Here is a 24,112-nt window from a genome sequence, read left to right on the forward strand (position 1 = left end):
AACTTTGGTACACGCCAAATTTTGAATGATTTGCCCAAAATACCACCAAATACAGAAGTCCAAGGACTCCAAATTCGACTAATTGAAATGGGTAAATGAACACCAAAATTTATAAACATATTTGTGTCTCAAAATAACCAAAATCGCAAAGTAAATTCTCATGAATAACGACTAATACAAAAAATAAATTAATTTATGATGTGTGTAAAATAAGAATTTGATGAATAATACTCTCACCGTACTTTTGTAGTAGAGAGTTTTTTTTAGCACGAGATATATGAAAATTGTGTTAAGTGAGTTAAAGAAAGAGAGACTAAAATAGAGAGATCAGGAGAGAATAATAAACTAAAAGAGAGATGTGTTTCTTTTTAATATTTTAAAGAGAAATGACTCAACTGTGATGGGACAACTAAAAAAGAAATACTTACGATCCAGCTACCAAGAAACGGAGGGAGTAATAAATAAAGATAGTAAAAAAAATGAGAGTTTTTCTTTGCCGCAAAGTGTGAAAATGTCACGCCCGCAGTTAGCTAAGGATAGCATAACCCGGGAAACCGTGACTAAGGATGGATTATAAGAAGCGGGGATAGAATTTAGGGGAAATTAAAGCCAAAGCAGAACGAGACCCACAAAAATAAAGTCAAGCAGGGAAAATACTTATAACAAAATACACTCGATTATACAGAATCGAGTGACTGTTCATACAACTCCTGTTTATCAGAGTCAAAAGTAAAATAGGCATTTCCTTTTAACTGGCATAGCGGAAACAAAAGAACGCGGTCCATGTGTGGAGACATGAACCTCCGAGAGTTTTATTCATAGTTAGTTACTAGCTTGCTATCCACAGCACTTGTCCCTCCCCCTTTCCACGACTCAACCTGCACATTTAGAAATATATGCAGGGCTGAGTACAAAAGTACCAAGTGAGCACATTGCCGAAAATTACACATATACAATTGAAAATATTGTCAAGCCATCGTCACAGTAACACTCGGGGTTTTATTGAAAAGACCCGAGCTTACTAAAATATCCACATTGGGCCCTTTTTCCTGTACTTAGCCATATCTGCTCACATTGTGCCGTCGAGATGGTGTTCTCGCCCGGTCACCTTCTCTGCCCATCATGTCAGAGGATTCCATGTGCCGGGAAGGTGGCCACCTTCCTCGGTCACCTTCTCTGCCCGTTCACGGTCAGAGGTTCCCAGTAGGGACACCACCCTACCAGGACTCAAAATCGAATCGATTCACATATATCATCATTCATAAGTCACTTGGATTTAGCCAAACAGATAGGCATCATAAACAAAACATTTATGGCAAGACAACATCTTTAAAACTCACGAACATGTGTTCGTGATTTTCATAAAATACGATTTGTATTTTTAGTATAAGAAAGTTCACCTTGATCGCTTACTTTCCTTACTTGAATCTCTTACTCCGACCTTACTTGCGGAGATAACCTTTTGAAACAACACAAGAGAAAAGTACTAATTTAGTTTTGAACTAATCTAATTAAATTAAAGAGAAAATCTCATGGTTTAACCCTACTACTACTACTACTACTACTACTACTATTATTATTATTATTATTATTATTATTATTATTATTCTAATTAATTTGGGCTCTTTTCAAATTATTTTAGCCTACTATAATTTCCATAACAAAGTCCACTCTCCCTTTACCAAAATAAAGAGCCAAATTCTAGTTAATTTAAAGGCCCAACATCTAAAAAAAAGAATAAGCCCAATTCATTAATTTAGTCCATATACTCCTCTTCCACCACACGTATCTCTACTCCTAATCACTATTCACCTTCTCCCCCAATTTCCCAAAATGCACAACCTCTCTCTCTCCCCTCTCTCTTTCTTCGCCGATCCACCGCCTTGCTAGCGGCGGCCGCTCCGGCGACGCTCCTCTCTTCCTCTCTCCCTTCTCTCCCTTTCTCCCTCTTCTCTCTTCTCTCAGCCTCGCCGTCGTCGTGCCGCCACCGCCTCTGCGGATCTGCCGTCGCCGAGATCCTCCCATTCCCAGCCGCCGACGCCGAGAACCTTCCCTTCCCAGCCGCCGACGCCGATTCCCGTCAGGTAAGGGTATCAACATCTCTTGTTCATCCACTTTGTCTCTTTCTTTTACTTATGCATAAAGATTTTGATACTTTCTTAATTTAAAAAAATTCCAGATCTTTAAGGAATGAAAGCAGTGGCTTTCGGAGCGTTGGTCGTCGATTGTCGGCGACGGAGTGCGGAGCCGGCAGATTCTTAAGTGTTTGTCATTTATTCTAGTTATTGAGGCAATAGGATTCTACTTGGTTTATATCTACTGATTTTGATGATCTATGTGTATGTATTGCTATGTGGATGATCAAATAGGAAAATACAGTACTTTTGTAATTTGTTGGGGATGGCAGATTCTAATTTCAACATATATGCATGCTTATACATGTATGAAAGAAAGGAAAAGTTTGTTGTTTACCTTATTGATTTGGAAAGTAAAGTGTTGACTGTGGTGTTTGAGTGGTGTGATTTCCCTCGTCCTGCTTTATCTAATCTCCCTTGTACTTATTTGTACTCTCTCTCTTTTTTTTTATATGTGGGTTGGTGTGTGCAGAAAAGATTTTGTGATGATGATGGGAATAGGTAAATGAATACTTTGTCCTAAAGAAAACAACAAGTGGTCTATAAAATATTATCTAAATCTTCACATGTCAGAAGAATGATTGTTCTTTTAGAAGATTTTGGTGGCAACATTAAATGCTGTGTCGATCAACTGAATCTGCACTACCTTTTTGTTAAAAAAAAAATTGTTATTATTTATTTATTTATTATATATATATATATATATATATTTGATTATTTACTGGTTTATTTAATTTGGTGTATGTATGATCGACTCAAGTTCGTGGCCGTCCACGTTGAAGTGTTCGTTCTCTTAAGACATCGTTGAAATTTTCGTTTTCGTTGGATGTGTCGGACATAACAAAATTAAGTTTTGAGATCTTATTTATTCATTTATTTAAATTTATTATATTCTTATAGGTGATGCATGTATATTTATGTTTTCTATTCAATTCCCTATTGTCAAAACAAACAACAAAAATCTATCATAGCTCGGATTTAATTGCATAAACGTTACTTATATAGAAAATCGAGCTAATAATATTGATTCTAATAGTATTGGCTTAGCGGGTCGTTACATACTACCCCTCTTAAAAGAAATTTCGTCCCGAAATTTAGGAAATATTTAGACAAAAAGCTCGGGATATTTCTCCTTCATTTTCTCTTCTAACTCCCATGTTGCTTCTTCTTGTCCATGGTTTTTCCACAAAACCTTTACTGTTGTAATCGACTTATTCTGAAGCTGCTGCACCTTTCGATCTAATATTTCTACCGGCTTTTCTTCATAACTCACGTCAGGCTCTACAGCGATTTCTTCGTGGCGAATCACATGTTTTGGGTCGAATACGTACCTCCGAAGTTGGGAGACATGGAATACATTATGTACGTTCCCAAAGTTGGGTGGTAAAGCCAAGCGATATGCTACTGGGCCCACTTCTTCCAGAATTTCATAGGGTCCAATAAATCGTGGTTTCAGTTTTCCTCTGAGTCCAAATCTGGTTATTCCCTTGGAAGGAGATACTTTCAAAAAGACTTTCTCCCCGATGTTAAATTTCAATTCCGTTCGACGCTCATCGGCGTAGGATTTTTGCCTGTCTTGCGCTTCCTTGATCCGACGCCGGATTTGTCTCACAATTTCAATCATCTCTGCCACGGACTCTGGGCCTAAAACTTTTCTCTCGCCTACTTCATCCCAATAGAGTGGAGATCGACATTTTCTCCCATATAGCGCCTCATAAGGCGCCATGTTGATGGTGGCTTGATAACTATTATTATAGGCAAACTCTATCAAGTGCAAGATAGATTCCCAGTTTTCTCCTCTATCGAGTACGACGGCCCTCAACATATCTTCCAAGGTTTGAATTGTCCTCTCGGATTGCCCGTCGGTCTGGGGGTGGAATGCGGTGCTGAAATTTAATCTCGTGCCCAATTCCCTTTGCATGCTTTGCCAGAATCTGGACGTAAACTTCGAGTCTCGATCTGACGTGATGGATACAGGCACTCCATGCAGGCGCACGATTTCCCGTACGTATAACTGTGCTAGCTTCTCGGATCCATACGTGATAGGGATTGGGATAAAATGAGCACTTTTCGTGAGTCGATCAACGATTACCCAAATGGCAGTATTTCCACGCTTGGATCTGGGCAGGCCTGTCACGAAATCCATGGCGATGTGTTCCCATTTCCACTCGGGAATTTCCAAGGGCTGTAATTTTCCGTAAGGTCGTTGGTGCAATGCCTTGACTCGTTGGCAAGTTAAACATCTCTCGACAAACGTTGCGATGCTTCTTTTCATGCCGTCCCACCAAAATTTTCTTTTTAGATCCTGGTACATTTTTGTGCTTCACGGATGGGCGGTATACGGAGTGTCGTGTGCCTCGATCAATATTTCGTCTCTTAGGTCCGGATTGGCTGGTACACACAGTCTTCCTTCAAAAGTGAGGGCATTGTCCGCCTCTTCCCTATAATTGCTTTGCTCACCGGTTCGCACTTTCATTCGTATTTCCTCCAAAGCTTCGTCGTGTCTTTGGGCGTCAACTATTCGTTTTCTCAGGTCGGGCTGCAGCACTAAAGTTGCGATTTTTGCTTCCACTGTTTCCGGTGCTTGTACTATTTCTATTCTCATCTTGGTGAATTCCCGTATTAGTGCTTCCTCCCGGGTGGCCAAACAAGCTAGTTGTTGAGACTTTCGACTCAGTGCGTCAGCTACCACATTTGCTTTGCCAGGATGGTAGTTTATGCTACAATCGTAATCCTTCACCAGCTCGAGCCATCTTCTCTGCCGGATGTTTAGATCCCTTTGTTCGAAAAAGTACTTCAGACTCTTATGGTCAGTGAAAATCTCACATTTAATCCCATATAGGTGGTGTCTCCAAATTTTCAGTGCATGCACTACAGCTGCTAATTCCAGATCGTGGGTGGGGTAATTCAGTTCGTGGGGTCGGAGTTGTCTCGACGCATAAGCTATCACCTTCCCGTTCTGCATTAGAACGCACCCGAGTCCATTTTTCGAAGCATCTGTGTAGACCACGTAATTTGTTCCTGGTTCTGGCACGGTTAACACGGGGGCGGTGGTTAATTTCTCTTTTAGCAGTTGGAAGCTAGCTTCGCATTCAGGGGTCCACACAAACTTGATGCCCTTTTTGAGTTGTTGCGTCATTGGCCTGGCAATCTTTGAGAACCCTTCGATGAATCTTCTGTAGTAGCCAGCCAGTCCTAGAAAACTCCGAATTTCGTTCGGGTTGGTTGGTGATTTCCAGTTTTGTACGGCCTCTACCTTCGCTGGATCTACCCGAATTCCTTCTGCCGTTACTATGTGTCCAAGAAAATTAACCTCATTGAGCCAAAACTCGCACTTGCTGAATTTAGCATAGAGTCTCTCGGTCCTCAACGTTTCGAGGATAGTTCTTAGATGCTCAGCGTGTTCCGATCTATTCCTCGAGTAGATGAGGACGTCGTCTATGAAGACCAGGACGAATTTGTCGAGATATGGGTGGAAAATGCGATTCATCAAATCCATGAACACCGCAGGGGCATTGGTCAATCCAAAAGGCATTACTACAAACTCGTAGTGACCGTACCTGGTGCGAAAAGCTGTCTTGGGTACGTCTTCAGACCGGATCTTCAGTTGATGGTATCCGGACCTTAAGTCAATCTTAGAAAATATACTGGTCCCCTTAAGCTGGTCAAATAAATCATCTATCCTTGGCAATGGGTATTTATTCTTGAGTGTCACCTTGTTCAGTTCTCGGTAATCTATGCACATCCTCAAGGTTCCATCCTTCTTTTTGACGAAAAGCACAGGAGCTCCCCATGGCGACACACTGGGTCTGATGAAACCCAGGTTTAACAGTTCTTGTAGTTGTAATTTGAGCTCTCCCAGTTCCTTTGGGGCCATTCGGTACGGCGCTTTTGAGATTGGCGCGGCTCCTGGTTCTAAATCGATGGTGAATTCCAGTTGTCTGTCTGGGGGTAACCCGGGCAGCGTGTCAGGAAACACGTCTGGAAATTCACATACAATCTCCACATCCTCAATCTTCTTTTCTTCATTCTGTTCTTCACTTAAGTAGACGAGGTAGGCGGGACATCCCTTTCTAACAAGTGCAGCTGCCTGTAGGGCCGAAATTATGGATTTGCGCTTGTTTATCGTGATTCCATGGAATTCAACTCGCCCTTCTCCTGGAGTTTGAAAGGAAATCTGTCTTTCGTTGCACTTGATGATGGCATGGTTCTTAGTTAACCATTCCATCCCTAGTATAATATCAACATCTTCCATTTTCATGACCCCCAAGTTATTAGCAATAACCTTACGTTCTCCGAGCATGATTTCTAGATTCGAGCATTTTTGTGTGATTTCTAGAATTCCTCCTACAGGCGAGGACACCGTTACTCTAGGTCTGGCTGGTTCTGGTGTGAGTTCTAAAGTGCTTACACACGAAGTTGATATGAAGGAGTGCGAAGCACCAGTATCAAACAATAGGACAATAGGTACGTTCAGTAGGGTGCCCATACCTGCCAGATTCCCATGGTTGTTGCTCTGCTGGTTTCGTCCCAATGCATATGCCCTGGCTTGTGTTGAGAGGCTCGGTCGTTGTGGATGCGGGGCCTGGTGGTTCTGGGTGTCTGCCGGTACAGCTCGCAGGTGTTGGCGTTGTGCTGGCTGGTTAGTTGGTGCACTCCTTCCCGGGGGTCCACTTCGACAGTACTTGGCGATGTGGCCATTTCTTCCACAAGTGTAACAAGTCATCCCTCTGGCCACGCAAATTCCGATGTGGGGCTTGTTACATTTGGGGCAAAGGGGTTTTCTTGGATGAAAGTTTTCTGGAGGGTTAAAGGTAGGTTGTCTTGCAAAATTTTGTGGGTGGGATGGTCCGTGCCATGGCTTCTTTTGTCCCCACTGGTTCTGATTCCCTTCCCACTTCCTTTTGTCCCTTGGGGCTTGGGACGAGGTCTGCAGTGACATATTTGTAGGGTTGGGTGCAGGTCTTTCTTTAGGCAATGCAGCTTCGATGTCTAAGGCCAGTTTTAGAGCTTCGGAATATGGTAGTCCGCCACGGCTAGCCAATGCTACTCTTATTTCGTGCCTCAAGCCAGTGCAAAATTTCTCGGACATCTTTTCATCCGTATCCACTTGATCAGCTCCGTACCTGGACAGGTCAAAGAAAGTGCGATCATATTCTGTCACAGACATTCGTCCCTGTTTCAAGTTGTAGAACTCTGTTTCTTTCTGCTTTTTATAGCTCTTGGGGATGTATTTGTCGTAGATTCCTGTCTTGAACTGATCCCAAGTTAGGTCCTCTAGCTGCTGTGGGGTCATTATCTTTTTGCGGGCCTCCCACCAATAATCTGCTGACCCAGTCAGTTGGAGTGAGGCACAAATCAAACGCTCATCGTCTGTGCATTGCAGTAAGTCAAACAGGCGCTCGAGCGCACGTATCCACGATTCCGCTTCAGTGGGGTCGCCTTTTCCGTCAAATGTTGGCGGCTTCTTTTTCAAAAATGTGTTAACGACAGTTCTATCCACTGTCGGGGCAGGTGGAGGTGAAGGTGATCGAGGTGGATATGGTGGCGGAGGGTTTACGCGCTGTCTCTCAGGCTCGGGGTGCGGCCCTCTACCACGTCCTCTTCCTCTTCCTCGGGGTCGCCCGGCTATCATTGGCGGCATTTTCTATTGATAAAACATTTTCTTATAAGTTACTATTATTGGAAAGATTTTAAAGATTAGGAGAGTAGAGAACTTCAATTTATTCAAACAATCATTATCAGATTCAGCTAAAGACAGAAAGTAAAACATATATATATATATACATATAAAAGTTTATGTACAGGGAAAAAAATTGCCTCCACTGAGGACTTTCGTACAACCATTCTTGGTGTCGCAAAAATATCACATCTGTTACTAAACAGATGTTAGTCAAAATATGTCAAGCCACAGAACACTCGCATGAACGTTTCCGTGATGTCAAAATACAATAGCTAGTCAAAACATGAACCAGAATGGTCTCATAACGGATCCGTTTCTGGAATACACACATATATACAAAGTTGACATCCCTATCTAGTCAACGATCAGGCTGGTGTCTCAGTGGCACTCGCACCGGTCCCCGGGTCCTTCTCACCTTCCTCTGGCTCCTCCTCGTCCGAACTCTCATCAAGGAGAATAGCTGACTCCATAGTGCTACCCGGAGGATGTGGTCCACGGGTCACAGCTCCCCAATGGCGTATAGCCCATGCGACGGGTCCACGCTCTAGTGATATAGGCTCGTGGCGACTCGGAATAGTACGACTCGTCGCTCCTGGCAGTGCGTCGGGAGATGCCTCAGAGGGAATGGGCAGTGGCTGTAGGCGACTGGTGCCTACTATGATCTTCTGCTCAACTGACTCATCCTCGTCTGAAAGAGTGGCGGGGGCCTTGCCCCTCATACGCCTCTCGGCTGCTGCAGCTCGTAACTCTCTCGCCTCGGTGTTTGCCGACCCTACTCTCTCTAGGCTCGGTGTGGGGTCAAAGCTGGCTAGGTAGAGATCCTCCTCATCTCCCAAAGGGGGACGAGATGGTCCAGCCTCAAACTCTCCGCGAGTCCGACGCCTCGGTGGAGAGGGCAGAGGTGGGAGAATCAGGTCGGGCTGCTGAATGACCGGCTCGGGCTGAGGGTCTGCTGGCTGCAGGATGACCCCTGGGTCTCCTACCGGGGCTAGATCGCCCGGCCGCATATATGGCCCCCTCGGTGCCTGGCCGTGTAGGATAAAACACGAGTGAATCTCCCCGATGAACTCGGGAAAATCACCAAGAGAGTCGAAGAAAGGGGCTACAGAAAATATATAATCACGGGATCGGTCGATGGCAAAGCCTACCCAATCCGAGGGTAGAAGCCTGATAAGTCGCTGGATCCCGTCATAGTGAGTCACTCCAAAGGGGTGCGCTCTCTCCCAGAGCCACCTAAACTGTGCTAGAGCTATCCCAAGATCCTCTCCTACGAGTATCACGAATGTGACGTACTCAAGGAGAATGTCCTCGACTGTAGGATAAACCATCTGCAAAAGAACCTACATCGGTCAACCTCCCCCCCTCGTATCGTGATACGTAAATATGCATATAAAACATAAAGAAGTAAACATGATATGATGCGGATGCTCGGTCATTCCTACGAGTCGTATCCAACTATGTTATATTTGGGTACTATAAATAGTCCTAAAAGTCACTTCTACGTCACATCATACATGTTTACTATCGTTCGGAATTGTTCGTTATAACGTTTTTGGTATTGTTGCCTAGCTCAGGAAAGCGTTGGCAAATTTACGATTGCTGATCTGACGAAGCTATGTATAAAATACTCAATACACAGTTCAGAAAATAGAAAAACGCATTTGCTTTCAAAAAAAATAATCATTTACCGTTGTTTTGGTTGAGCGTGTTGGGGGTAGGTGCTGGAAGTTTCTTTTGTTAGACGGAAAAGCCTAGCGGAACAATGCTAGACCAAAGATTATTGAAAAAGACTCTCGGGTTCAGAGCATGAAAGACGGCTCTGATACCACTCTGTCACGCCCGCAGTTAGCTAAGGATAGCATAACCCGGGAAACCGTGACTAAGGATGGATTATAAGAAGCGGGGATAGAATTTAGGGGAAATTAAAGCCAAAGCAGAACGAGACCCACAAAAATAAAGTCAAGCAGGGAAAATACTTATAACAAAATACACTCGATTATACAGAATCGAGTGACTGTTCATACAACTCCTGTTTATCAGAGTCAAAAGTAAAATAGGCATTTCCTTTTAACTGGCATAGCGGAAACAAAAGAACGCGGTCCATGTGTGGAGACATGAACCTCCGAGAGTTTTATTCATAGTTAGTTACTAGCTTGCTATCCACAGCACTTGTCCCTCCCCCTTTCCACGACTCAACCTGCACATTTAGAAATATATGCAGGGCTGAGTACAAAAGTACCCAGTGAGCACATTGCCGAAAATTACACATATACAATTGAAAATATTGTCAAGCCATCGTCACAGTAACACTCGGGGTTTTATTGAAAAGACCCGAGCTTACTAAAATATCCACATTGGGCCCTTTTTCCTGTACTTAGCCATATCTGCTCACATTGTGCCGTCGAGATGGTGTTCTCGCCCGGTCACCTTCTCTGCCCATCATGTCAGAGGATTCCATGTGCCGGGAAGGTGGCCACCTTCCCGGCACAAGAATACCTCTGACATGATGAGCAGAGAAGGTGACCGTGTGAGAACACCATCTCGACGGCACAATGTGATCAGATATGGCTAAGTACAGGAAAAAGGGCCCAATGTGAATATTTTAGTAAGCTCGGGTCTTTTCAATAAAACCCCCGAGTGTTACTGTGATGATGGCTTGACAATATTTTCAATTGTATATGTGTAATTTTCGGCAATGTGCTCACTGGGTACTTTTGTACTCAGCCCTGCATATATTTCTAAATGTGCAGGTTGAGTCGTGGAAAGGGGGAGGGACAAGTGCTGTGGATAGCAAGCTAGTAACTAACTATGAATAAAACTCTCGGAGGTTCATGTCTCCACACATGGACCGCGTTCTTTTGTTTCCGCTATGCCAGTTAAAAGGAAATGCCTATTTTACTTTTGACTCTGATAAACAGGAGTTGTATGAACAGTCACTCGATTCTGTATAATCGAGTGTATTTTGTTATAAGTATTTTCCCTGCTTGACTTTATTTTTGTGGGTCTCGTTCTGCTTTGGCTTTAATTTCCCCTAAATTCTATCCCCGCTTCTTATAATCCATCCTTAGTCACGGTTTCCCGGGTTATGCTATCCTTAGCTAACTGCGGGCGTGACAGAAAATAAAGTGTATAAGTAAAAATTCAAAAAACCACGTAACATAAAAAAAAGAAAATGTAAAATGTAGAACAAAATATATAAAGACAATAACAAGTCTAAGGTCATTCCAACTATTTAAATCAGACTCAAACCCAAAATAACATTTCATATTCACGTACCTTTTAAACTACTTTTTAATCTTACCTACATGTATTTAAATTACATATTAATACCACAACACTTTTAAAATAAATAATTAATAAACACAATTTATATAAAATAAAATTAATTTTAATTGATTTATTATTTCGTTTCATTTATAATTAATGAATACTTTTGAACTAGATAAATTTTAATTGACTTTTAAATAAAATTCCAGCCCAGCCCATTAAAATTTCAATACTATTATTTGAAAAGGACACAAGAAATTAGGGACAGAAAGTATAGTTAACCCAAAAATGAATTACCAAAACCAAAAGGCATAAACTCCCTTTTCGTAAATACTTCGAATGTGGTAACAACTATAATGAAACCAAGCACATGGTCTCCAATTAAGACGATGCAATCCATGTGAATCGTTCTTTACAAAATCTTTCGAACACGAAAATTACAGCTTTTAGTGTCAAAATACCTAATACATCGACGTCATATCTTCATCGAATTACTCAATAAATTTCCTCACAATCAATGATTGATCATACTATGAGTAATTTAGGGTTTCCTAAATTCCCATGATTGCCTCACTTCCCTAAAATGTAACATTAAACCCTAGCCCAACAAAAGAGTTGGCAGCTCATTCCATAAGAAAAGTTGAATATTTTGTTTTCTCACATTCTTGATTTTCAATTTGCGTAAATTCTTGGAAATCATTAATTTGTTCATTATTAGCTGCATGATCATACATGTGGGTGATTTATTATATGAAACTGTTTAGACATACCAGATTATTGTACATCGGGAAAATTAATTGTTAGTAGATATATATTTCAAATGCGAAATAGAAATTTGTTTTTTCTATTTTGTGTAAATTTCAAATTACCAAAAGCAGTTTAGAGGAAACTTGATCCAAATGATCTTTTGTTTTTTTATATAGAAGTAAAATGCTCAAACTAACGAGAGTAGTGAGCAAAAGTTCAACATATCGACTAACAAAGTTCTGCAACAAAACAAACACACACAAGAGCCAAAGCCAAAACACCCCACAAGCTCCCAATATCTTCTTAGACCGGGGGCACCCCGACAAACCAAAAGCACAAAGGAAGAGGAGGAAAAAAATAAAGCAACCAAGTATACCTTACTACTCTGTCCCACAAAAATAGGTCATTTGGAGATGTCACAAGTTTTATACGTAATTAGTAAAGTAAGAGAAAATTAGAAAAAAATAGCTAAAATAGTTTAGTGGATGGTGGAGTCCATAAGTGATAAAGTAAAAGAGAAGGAGAAAAGTGTCCATAAATGTATATAACCATTTCTATAAGACAGACGAAAAAAATGAGTCTATTTCTATGGAATGGAAGGAGTATTAATTTACGGAAATAATCAAACTCAAATACTCAATATATAATCAATCATCAGTTTTAAATTGCAAATGAAATGTTACTATAATTTATCCCAAACCATATTTGAATCTAGTGAACCATGATTAGTATTTATAAAATCACACTAAGCACAAAAACAAAAATTAATAATGGAACACAAAAAGTGAGATAGAAAATAATAATTGTCATAAAGAACTACATAGGGCAAACTTTTCTTGAAATAAAAAGCATCAATAATCTTTTGACAGCTGTTTAGATGAAATTCATAATCAAGATTGGGGTACATGCATAAGTAATTCATAGAACCATCACATTGAAATTCAAGAGCTAGAGCCACGGACCTAGTACAACTATATATAGTAGACTTGCCAAATAATTGGGTCGAATTTTAATTCCTATATCGAAAATTTAAACATTTTGTTAGTTAACTATTTTATATGGATGAATATTAGTTTGGTATAGTTTTTTATGTGTATATACAAATAATATTTAGTCCACGAAATATTCATGTTGCTGTATTCCTGCATAATTACACAAAATAAAGACATGATGCATTCAAATCTTCTGCCCCTCACCTACTGTTTACCACTTCTTTTCATTTCTTTTTAAAATTCCAAATTGTGAGCAAATTAATTTTACGTAATGAGGGTTCGGTTCCTTGTTATGAAATCTTGCTAAAAATGTGATAAAACTAAAAAAAACTTATCAGAACATAAAATTGAAAATAAGGATCCAAACTATCATTAGGTAGACAAAAACTATAAGATTGGAGACGACTTTTCAAAGTAGACAGAAACTACAAGATTAAAGACGATTTTAAAAGTATAAATGATATATTTAGTAACACGAATTAACGTTCTTAATTGCAAGTGCAGTTTTATGTAATGCGTACGCTAGTGAAATATTATCGCTTTTCTCATCGCCACGTTGCAAATCAACCTTTTTTTTCTCAAGCTTTGGCAAATTTAAATACTTTGAAGATTTTGTTTGTATGATTAATATAAAAATTAGATGCAATTATATGATTCGTTACTCGAATATACGTAACAAATTACGAAAATAGAATACTCTCTCCGTTTCCAAAAATTTGTTATTTATTTTCATTTTCATTCATTCCCAAAAATTTGTCTCCTTTCACCTTTACTATTTTTAGTAGTGGACCTCACATTCTACTTACTCGTTATCACTCACATTTTTTTATAAAATTAATTTATAAAAGTAAGACCCACATTCTACTAACTTTTTCAATTCATTTTATTAAATTTTTTAAAACTCATATTAAGTCAAATATGAAAAATTATTATATTTCGACAGGTGATACAAACCGCTCCAACAACCACTAAATAAAGAAGCAATACACAAAGAATAAGTCACACTTCACAATGTGCAAAAATTGTTGCCAACTTTATTCAAATGACCTACTAACTAGTAACAATTGGGATCAAGACTCCCTTTATAAAATCCACCTCATCAAAACACAATAAAAACACTAACAAAATGGCTGCCTTCTCCACCTTAAAAAATGCAAACCCCCTTCACATTTTCTCCATGAAACCATCATCACCACCAATATCAAAGCTCAAAACCCTCTTCCAAACCTTCATCTTCTCCCACATGTACCGCGCCGCACGTGCCCTTTCAAAGGCAAAATCGCTTCTCCTCGAGCACGTGCGGGACATGCAGTTCCTACACCTAACGGAGTTCAGGAGGAGTAGGAATTGCAAGAAAACGCTATTTTTCGGCTCGTTTAGGCTCCATTATAATTGGTGCACGTCACACGTGATGACCAACATGACCAAGACGACGTTGGCCATCCCTGATGGGACAACGTCGTCTCTGTACTATCGAGAGCCAGAAGGGCTCTCGAGGTACTTAGGGTGGCTTGAGGAGGAGAAGGGGAATCAAGACTCAAGCTCTAATGAGATTGATAAACTTGCTGATTTGTTCATTGCGGATTGTCATGAGAAATTCAGGCTGGAAAAACAGAAATCTTATAGAATATTTCAGGAGATGATGGCTAGAAGTGTATGAAAATAACTATGTTTATCTAAATTTTAATTGATGTCACATAAGATTTAACTTTTACTTGTTTTACTCCTTTCTCTTTCGATTCTTTTGTTTGTTGTAGGGCTTAGTTGGCCTTTTTTTTCCTTCTCTTCTCGTAGGTTTCTGCAAATTGGAAGAACCTTGAATTAATTATAAAGTTTGCGTTTTAAGAAATAAAAAATTATGAATATTAATAAGATGAAATATATTGAAAGAGTACAATATGGTTTGAGTGAATGCATGTGTAATTTGTAAACATCATTCATGAAAAATTTAATTGATATATCTCTAATCTATTTTAAACGATCCTGGATTGGGATCAATCAATTAAAAATTACTCACTTGACAATATCTCGTTAGAAGAAAAAAAAATCATGCATCCACCTTAATTCGTGAAAGAATGTTCATATTATTGATTAATTATAATCCAACTAAAAGAAAATTTTGATATTATGTTCGCACTCTCTACGATATTTTATATGACGTCGTCATATATGATATTAGTAGAATAGAAGATAATAATAGAATAAAGGATGAATATAATAAAGGAAGATAATATTAGTAGAATAGAAGATAATAATAGAAGATAATAAAGAGTATAGATTCTATTTATAAAAACTAGTTCGAAAATGTTGCCAGAAACTGTCCGATTTTGATAGTCAGTGGCAAAATGAAGATATTTCCTAAACCACTAGGAATTTTTGGGTAAATCTTGTTGGATGATACAATAGACTTCTTTGAGTATTTGAAAGTGTTAAGTTAAGCCTCTAATTATATCCGGATGATTTCCCATAAAGAGAAACCAGTCTACTACAGTGGGTGTATTAGAGAGTTAAAGGAAGTAAAGGGTGTTACATATTCACCCAAGGGTGATTGCAAAAAAATACCAAATGCTTCAATTTCTGATTATCTCCAATAAGTTTAGATAGACTTATATTTTTTTAAACCTCACTTTTATCGTGTTTTACTACTGTTTAATCTTTTATTAGAGCATTTCATACGAGTAAAAAACATATAGTAGTTGTATATGAAAATGAAAAAAAAAGTTAGTATAGATTTTGCATTATTTGAAAATCCACACTAATTCAATATAATTGTGCACTGATATATAATTAATACTCCCATGATTGACCATGCTACAATGTTTGGTAGCAAACAAACAAAAATGAAGATGAAGTTGTGATAGTGAAGTCATGCGTGCAAAACTTTCTCAATTTTAATCCTTTTCAATTATTGTTTATTTCAAAATCTATTCAGGGAGATATTCAAGCAGTACTTAAAATCCATATATATATATATATATGTGTGTGTGTGTGTGTGTTAGGCTGAGATTCATGTCTCAACTAAAAAATAATAATATTTCACCAATACAGATGGATCGACATGTGATCTTATGAATTTATGTGGTTTTGTTTGTTTTCTCTTTATCATTATACAATACGACCTTAGTTCGATCAATATACATTTATACACCATTACACATTATTTAATATTCCAAAAAAAAAGAATTCATAGGGTTGAACACAATGAAGAAGCATGTTAATCAAATTGCCATATCCGAAATTTCTATCAGTGAGGCCGAAGGTCACACCTAGGGACGTAAGGAAAATAGAGGGGATGATGTCGAAGATGGCGCCACATGTGACCTATGTCCCGATATAGAAGATAATAATCATGATCGTGACATATGTAACCCCACTACTAAAATGAAAATCCTCTCACTAAATATGCCAACAATCATACAAAACAACTAAAGACACACTCGTACATAAACACACCACACGATAACATCAAAGATTATGTATTTAAGCATTTAAGATATCATAATCGGAGAAACTGTTGTAGGGTTTGAGGCCAAGGTGGGGCCCAAATGTAATAGAGTTTTATGGCCCAATTGTACATATTAACGGTGGGTCGGTCTACCCCGCCCGACCCCCTACATTCGTTTCTTATAATACCACATAATAGTCTTATCAATGTTCATGTGTGAACATATAAAGTGTGTCACACAGACTAAGTTCAATGGTTTTTCATCAAATAATGCTTGCCCTTTCCCTTCAAATCACGTGGAGTAGTTAGCCATGATCTTAATAAAGAAATACTCTACATATATAGCCATACACTAAAAACAAATTCAAACACGATCACATTAGTAAACCAAGTACTAGTAAAGAACAAGAGAACTAAATCACATGTTGAGTAAAATAAACAAGTTTAGGCAAATACATGACTTTGCTTGGATTAACAAAATATGAGATGAGAAGATTGATTAATTCTGCGTTGGATTAGGAAGGCTCGGCGGCCTGGCCTTCAAGCTTTGCTCCATAGCTTTATTGGACTTGTGCTTTGGAGAAAGTGATGAAGACATTGCCTTTGTATTTTTCAGTACTATTGTAGTAGGAGATGCAATCATATCTTCATCTGTAGGTTGATGAAATGTAAGGCAGAAAACTAACCAAAATAGGAGCAAAGCCAGAAACAGAGAGAGGGATGATGATTTCAGTTTCATCTTCGTGTGTAATATATGGACTCTACAAATAGATGTATATATAGAGAGAGAGGAAGAGTGGTATGCTTGCTGATATTTAGTGGCAGATTTGTAATAAAATGGAAATGGTTAGTTGTGCCACTTATATATGTTATGTCCAACATAAAATTAATACACTGAACAACATCTCATCTCGTACAATTGCATGCCTCCAAACAAGTGTGGCATTTTTTACGAGTATTATTTAAAAGTGAGTATTCATATTTCGATCTAATTGCCTAATTCGGACCAATATGAAAACATGAATTTAAAAGAACATAAATCCGAAAATCCAAACTTTTACGACGAATCTGCATGGAATTGAAAATTTCAGAAAAGATCTAAAATTAAATATTATTATTGAGAAATTTATGAAAAAAATAGTTTTACATAATGGGGGCTTCAACTCAAAATTATTATATTGGGCCACAAAATAAAGTTTTGTAGCCCAAATACTATTTAATAGTGGGCATGAATTAGGCCCAATAATATTTTCTTAACTCATCAACAATGGCAATGAACAGTTCCACTTCCACCAATTCAATTCAGCATTCAATTTCCGATTGCATTCCCTCTCGTGAGAGAGGTTTACGTTCGACAAAATCTGTCGCATTTTCTCTCTCTGCGTAGAATCTCTCTGTGGAGACGTTCATCAATCTCATAAGGCAATCTCTCGCCCCAATCTGGGGAATCGTTCCAATTTGATTGACTTGGATTTTCTATGGAATATGGACTCATAGACAGCAGCGGTGACTCTAATTCGTCCCTTTTCCCTTTTCAATTGCTTCCTGCGTTGTCCCTCACATCAAATTTTCTGTTATATTGGTCGAATTGCGTTTCTTCGAGGATTGGACGTTGTGTTTTTTTTTACTATCTTAGGTGTTTTTTGTTGAACTTGCAGGGATTGCAAAGGAATGTATGTGAATAATTTAGGGATTTTGTGGTTTTAGAGGTGGGCTCGTGAAATTGGGGTTGGAAATTTTAGGTTTAGGTCTTTTTAAATGTTGCTAAATTTTGTTTCTTAACCTCGATATGAAGTTAAGTTATGCGGATTGTGATTCTTTTCCGTATTTCAGTTTCCATGAATTGAGATTTCTCCATTTTAATCTGTTTCAAAATTCAAAATTCAATTTAACTGCTTGAATAGCCTGTCGATATAATTATTTCATATTTGAGACTGTTGCTATTTGTTTGCTAGAACTTTTGTCCAAGTACTTTTAAGATCATGAGTTTGGGTTGATTATTTGCACGATTCCTAGATTACCTATAATTAAATAAAGTTAGTTAAAACTAATGTAGGGGGTTGTGTGGCAGGGAACGGAAGATCATTTCTACCATCAGCCCCATTTCAAAGGATTCAAATGGATATGGAATATGAAATACATAATCTGGAACAGATTGCATACGATGCTGTTTTACGAGCTTTCAAAGCACAATCTGATGCACTAACATGGGTATATTCTGCTACATGTTTATCTATTACTATAAGTTATGTCTTTCCTATGTTAGAAAAAACTGTCTCATCTGATTGGATTTGGCTGTTTCTTGATATGTTTGTTGCTCAGGAGAAAGAGGGTCTTATAACAGAATTGAGGAAGGAACTCCGGGTGTCAGATGATGAGCATCGAGAACTACTTAGTCAGGTCAATGGTGATGACCTCATTCTCAGGATCAGAGAGTGGAGGGAGGCAGGTGGTAGCCGAAATATAGCCCCCAATGTCGCCCAGCATATAAACAACCAGTTACCAAGTCCTACAATTTCAGCTTCTCGTAAAAGGCAAAAAACTTCCAATCCATTTCATGCACATTCTCAGTCTTTACTTTCTCAGCCAGTGGCTGGTAGCACCCTGCCTTTAAATTCAGTTGTGAAACAGGGACCTTCTTCAGGGATTGGTAGGAGAAGGACAAATGCTGTATGTTAGCCTTTAAAATAAGGATTAGTTAGGTTACATTTAATTAAAATGCTCAATTAATTTACATATATTTTTGTTGTTCCATAGGGTCAACTGGCTCTCACTTCAAAAAAACCCATGCAATATCAGTATGGTGATCATGTTGCTTCTGGGGCTCCTATGGATGATCCTTCTGAAAGCATCCACAAGTCCTTAATCGGTCGGCGGGTGATGATAAGATGGCCTGCAGACAGTAACTTTTATGAGGCTGTCATATCTGAATACAATCCGGTAGATGTATGTTCAGTTCCTCTTTGTACCTCTTCTTTGCCTATTGGAGTGGAGAATCTCTTTTTGTCTTGTTTTGGTGTACATAGGGATTTTCTATAGCTGGAAACACACCAGAGCAAATTTCAAGTGTATCATCCTTGTCACGCATGAGAAGTACAAAAGGGAGGGTGGGGAGTTTGGCCAAATCCTTAAATATATTTTTACAAAAGAGGGTTGAGAATCGATAAGGAAACAACATAGAACATCTAGCCCTCAAAAATTTCTAATGTCAATGGTGCAAATTGATTTTTATACCCCCTCCTTTTCATCTCCTTAATTTTTGGTTTTTTCTACCTCTTATATGCAATAACCTACATTTGTTGGAATATAGTACTCCCTCCGTCACACAAAAGATGTCACACTTGTGGGACGGCACGGGATTTTTGGAGGTTTTATTAACGGTGCTTCACATTTTATGATATCGGGCCATTCCTTTAACCTCCAAAGCCATAAATCTTATGATTAGATAAATATCAACTATCCTGACAAAGTAATTCTAACTTCTGCTGGTCATCCTGATGTTTTCAGGGCCGTCATTCTCTGGTGTATGATAGCAATCTTCCCAGTGAGACTGTGGAATGGGTTAACATAAAAGAGGTAGCTCTCTCTTGCTTCTGGTAGCCCAAATATGATGATAGTTATGTCAAGACATTATTTTGATAATTCGTCCGCCAAAAATAGTCCCATGGGTGAACTACACGGGTTTTAATGAGAAAATTGGTAAAGTAAGAGAGGAGAAAAGGTGGGTAAAGTAGAAGAGAGAATGTGAAAAAAAGAGTAAAGTAGGAGAGAGAAGAAGAAGAAGTGAACAAAATAGGGGAGAGAAAAAAGAAAAGGTGGATAAATGGTAGGTATAAGTTGTAAATAAGTAGGCATATAATGGTAATAATTTGAGAGAAACTTTCCATTTTCGGATGGGACTATTTTTTTGTTGACGGATCGAAATGGAAAGATGGGACTATTTTTCTTGGACGGAGGGGCTAGGGAGTATCTTTTATTTGCTTCTGCTTCTGAAATCTTTCCATGTATGCCTAATAGCTTGTTATATGAATCAGAGTGGGCAAAAAAAAGATTCTCATGTTGCTTGAGATATGTTTTTGTTATGTTTATAAATGCTTCCTGATATTCAACTCAGCTGGAATCCCTGTCTTTGTTCCTGGATTCCTGGAAACACGAACTTTTAAGGTCAGATAAGATTATATGGTTGAGGGCCTAGCTTAGCACGTAAGAGCACCTTTGATTCTAGTTCCCTGCCTGATTGTTTGTGGCTAATTGTGCTCGTTTTTTACTGATTTGGACCTACCTGAACCTGACTAAACTAACATTAATGCAGGTTCCCCCTGAGGATATTTGGTGGGTGGGCGAGGATCCTGTAGTATCTCGACTAGGCGAGGCAGGTGGACCTATCTCTGGAAGAGGGAGAACATCCTCAATGAACCCCAATGCCAATGAAATGCAGCCTTCACGAAATGGGGTTTTGAAAGATGATTCTGAGGAAATTGAGATATTGCATACTGATACATTAATTAAGAAGGTATTCCATATAATGACCCTTTGGGAATCATGTCGGCCTTTGCAAGTTTACGGAACTGTTAGCTGTTGTTATGGCAGGTGGAGATGGTGCTTGAAGCAAGTCATCCTGATGCAATAGAGATTGACAAGGCTAAGAAAATGCTCAAGGTTTACATTAACTTGATTAAAGAATTATCAAGTTACCGTGTCAATTCTTTCGCAGTAACACTTATGTTATAAAATTGGTGATGCAGGAGCATGAACAAACGTTGGTTCAAGTAATACAAAAACTTGTTGATGCCTGTGATAGTGGTAAGAAGATCATTTTTAAGCATAGTTTTTTGGTGTTTTGTTTACTATGCATTTCTGCTTTTTGGCGGCTACGATTTAGCCTCTGAGGGGGACATGAAAATAACATCCTTGTTTACATTCTTACTAGCTAGCCCATCTAAATTCTTCATTGCGTTTCAATTTTGATCAGATGAAGAGCAACAACAACAGACTAACAATTATCGTGACCCTGGCAATGATCTCGAGATTGCAGGAAGGGCTGGAAGTTAGGAATTGGCTAGAGGTTCAAAGTGGTGCAGAATTCCTACAAAGGATGCTAATGGAGTAATGGTTGTCCATAGTTTAACCCTAAACTGCCTTGTGTTTTGTAGCCTTTTTAGATACATGTGATTAATTTAACTTGGTGCTGTGATTAGTTTGCCTGATGGGTAAATAAATTTTAGGGTATACTATTAGCAATTGTTTTAGTGTTCATGTGAACAATCCATTTCTGTATTTTTCATTGATTTGGATGTTGTAAGTTAGATTCTTTATTCATGCAGTACATCAAGTAATTGTGATTGACAAATATGTCTGTTGCAATTTATGATTAGTTCATTTATGTTTTACTACAGGTTCATTTTGTATACTATAATAGAAGTTTGTATTCTTACAAAATTTGTTAATCCTTCTTCATGTCTTTTTTTGTTTGATTATTTAGGAGAGTATAACGATATTATAAAGGCGCGTGGCTTATATATTGATTGCCGTGATGCCAAAAAAAAAAATATCACCGGCCAAGTCCAATGGGATAGCTAAAAGAGAAATGTGGTCAAGTCTAGCATGATTGGGGAATAGTATTTTTTTTTTTGCTTAATTATTTTACTTTTTAGGCCATGTTTGATTGCAAGGATTCTTTCTAGGAAAGTAATCTAATTTTTTTAATTTTAAATTTCTATATTTGTTTTGATTTTTAATCAAACTAGGAAAGTAATCAGAATCTCGAGAACAAGGAAAGTTAGTACAACTTTCCAGGATTATGAATCATAACTTTTCTTAGATATTTTTTTTCCTAGTTTAGGATTCTTAAATCTTTAATGCAATATATTATTATTATTATTACTATTAATTATAATATTTTAAAAATAATTTAAAATTATAAATCATACTTTATTTCAGTATAATAAATAACTATAATTAAAATTATCATAATTATAACTATGTTATTATAATATTTATATATAATTGTTATTATCATAATAATAATTAATAATTTATTAAATAATTAAAAGATAATTATATAGTATAAATTATATAATAATAAATATTAATTACTATTTTATAAATTACTAATTAATCAATAAAATCGTAGAGATATTTTAAAAATTATAAAATTTATTTAATTATAATATCCGTAAATACTATAATAATAATAATAATAATAATAATAATAATAGTATCTATTATTGTAATATTTCATGTAACTATAATTATAATTGTGTTATTATATATTGTAATGGATGATCCATAGTTAAACTATCCACCGTAATAATAAATATAATTATATAATTATTATTATTTGTAATTAATAATTTATTCAAAAATTTATTATTATTCTTCTTTATAAATAAAATAATTACAAGTATATTTTTAGTCTGGTGTTTAAATCAGATATAAATTTAAAATCTTGATATTTTCCAAACGCAGGAAAGTAAAGTTATTGGGAATCATATTCCGGAGATTCATTTTCCCAGGAATCATTTTCCTTGTCAACTTTACTTTCCTGCCAACCGAACATGGCCTTAGAGATAACTTTAGTTGGGAATGTATTTTCTAAATTTTGTATTCAAATGTTAAAAAAGGAATTTTTCTGCCATATATTTTGATGTAATAGTTTTTGCACAATAATTTATACAAAAATATTAAATACTATACTAACTTACTAATGAAATAAGAACAAAAAAGGAAAAAAGATTATTAAGGTAAAGGCTTGTGCTCCACCAGTGTGTGAGTGAGTGAGCATTATCTATAGTCACCTTTCTACTTCAATCCACGTTCGCATTAGTTTTATTTTATTTTATTTATTTCGTTTTAATTTTAATAGTAACTTTTAAACATTTATTGGTATCACTAATTTTACAAAGCTCAATCCACCTTACGTGAACTTGTTATTTTGGTAGCAGCAGAAGTTACGACTTGTTTTCCTCTAGTTACAAAAATTGAATATAACGTAGAAAGAGTTTTATGTGACCACCCATTTTGTGGATTATGAAACAAAGTACTGATGATGATACTTTTTTTATAAGCTCCTTGTAGGACCTAGAATTGGTAACCTATGGATTCAACATAGATATAAAACGCATTTGTGGATTGGTCTTGGAAAGATTTCACTTAATCCATCACTAACTTTGCCCTACTTTTCCATTTCACTAAATACAAACGCACTACTTAAACATCCAAGAATCCTTACGCTGCTACGTACTAATATTGTTGATGGGGTACGAACTAAACAACTAAACCCTAGTTGCAAGCCCAATAACAGTGACGGCCCGTCAGCCCAAAACCCAAGAAAGAGTATCAGTTCGGCACAACCAAAGAGTTCGGTCACAGCCTATAGCTCGGTAAAAGCCGACCAATCGAGCTCAACTCTCAGATCGGCACAACCAAAGAGTTCGGTCACAGCCCATAGCTCGGTAAAAGCCGACCAATCGAGCTCAACTCTCAGATCGGCAAAAGCTGATCGACAAAGTTCAGCAGTTCGGTCTCAGCAGTTCGGTCTCAGTATTCGACCGAACAAGGAGATAGTGGACCCATGCAGGATCTCCACGACCTCCACTACACCCACGATCTATTTAGTGGTATTAAGCAGTTATCAACCCCACTACCAGGGCTGCAAACCACGATCTTAGTTCGAATGTATAAATAGAACATAGATCAGATAGACGAGGGTTAAGCTCTCTAGATCCTGAATCTTATAGCAAATCAGTATTGTAATCTGTAAGCGAGACCAAGCAATACAAATTTGCCCTCTCTTCTTCCCGTGGACGTAGATTTACCTCAGTAAATCGAACCACGTAATTTC

General features: G+C 37.8%; 2 protein-coding genes and 2 long non-coding RNA genes across 6 annotated transcripts; 3 read left to right on the forward strand and 1 right to left on the reverse strand.

Moving 5' to 3' along the window:
* Nucleotides 1–635: 635 nt before the first annotated feature.
* LOC121768055 lies at nucleotides 636–2,611 on the reverse strand. Its single transcript, XR_006043274.1, has 3 exons — nucleotides 2,473–2,611; nucleotides 1,401–1,459; nucleotides 636–878 (listed from the first exon to the last, which is right to left on the reverse strand). It is a non-coding gene; the product is annotated as an uncharacterized LOC121768055 (long non-coding RNA).
* On the forward strand, nucleotides 1,815–2,476 carry LOC121768054. The gene is made up of 2 exons (XR_006043273.1): nucleotides 1,815–2,084; nucleotides 2,180–2,476. It is a non-coding gene; the product is annotated as an uncharacterized LOC121768054 (long non-coding RNA).
* An 11,339-nt stretch (nucleotides 2,612–13,950) lies between the features above and the next one.
* Nucleotides 13,951–14,484, forward strand: LOC121766780. The gene has a single exon (XM_042163028.1). The coding sequence runs from the start codon at nucleotides 13,951–13,953 to the stop codon at nucleotides 14,482–14,484; it is 534 nt and encodes a 177-aa protein (XP_042018962.1).
* Nucleotides 14,485–17,559: 3,075 nt separating this feature from the next.
* On the forward strand, nucleotides 17,560–21,619 carry LOC121767846 (protein EMSY-LIKE 1-like). Of its 3 annotated transcripts, none has more exons than XM_042164168.1 (9): nucleotides 17,560–17,775; nucleotides 18,341–18,480; nucleotides 18,592–18,939; nucleotides 19,027–19,215; nucleotides 19,777–19,845; nucleotides 20,582–20,782; nucleotides 20,860–20,928; nucleotides 21,015–21,072; nucleotides 21,242–21,619. In XM_042164168.1, the coding sequence occupies exons 1-9, from the start codon at nucleotides 17,748–17,750 to the stop codon at nucleotides 21,319–21,321; spliced, it is 1,182 nt and encodes a 393-aa protein (XP_042020102.1). In that variant the 5' UTR covers nucleotides 17,560–17,747; the 3' UTR covers nucleotides 21,322–21,619. The 3 variants fall into 3 exon arrangements, with proteins under 3 accessions (XP_042020102.1, XP_042020103.1, XP_042020104.1); XM_042164169.1 differs by having other exon boundaries at nucleotides 21,305–21,619; XM_042164170.1 differs by lacking the exon at nucleotides 17,560–17,775 and adding an exon at nucleotides 17,792–17,978.
* Nucleotides 21,620–24,112: the final 2,493 nt, after the last annotated feature.

Source organism: Salvia splendens, chromosome 15 (genome assembly GCF_004379255.2).
Source record: "Salvia splendens isolate huo1 chromosome 15, SspV2, whole genome shotgun sequence".
In the NCBI taxonomy this organism is placed as follows: Eukaryota; Viridiplantae; Streptophyta; class Magnoliopsida; order Lamiales; family Lamiaceae; genus Salvia; species Salvia splendens.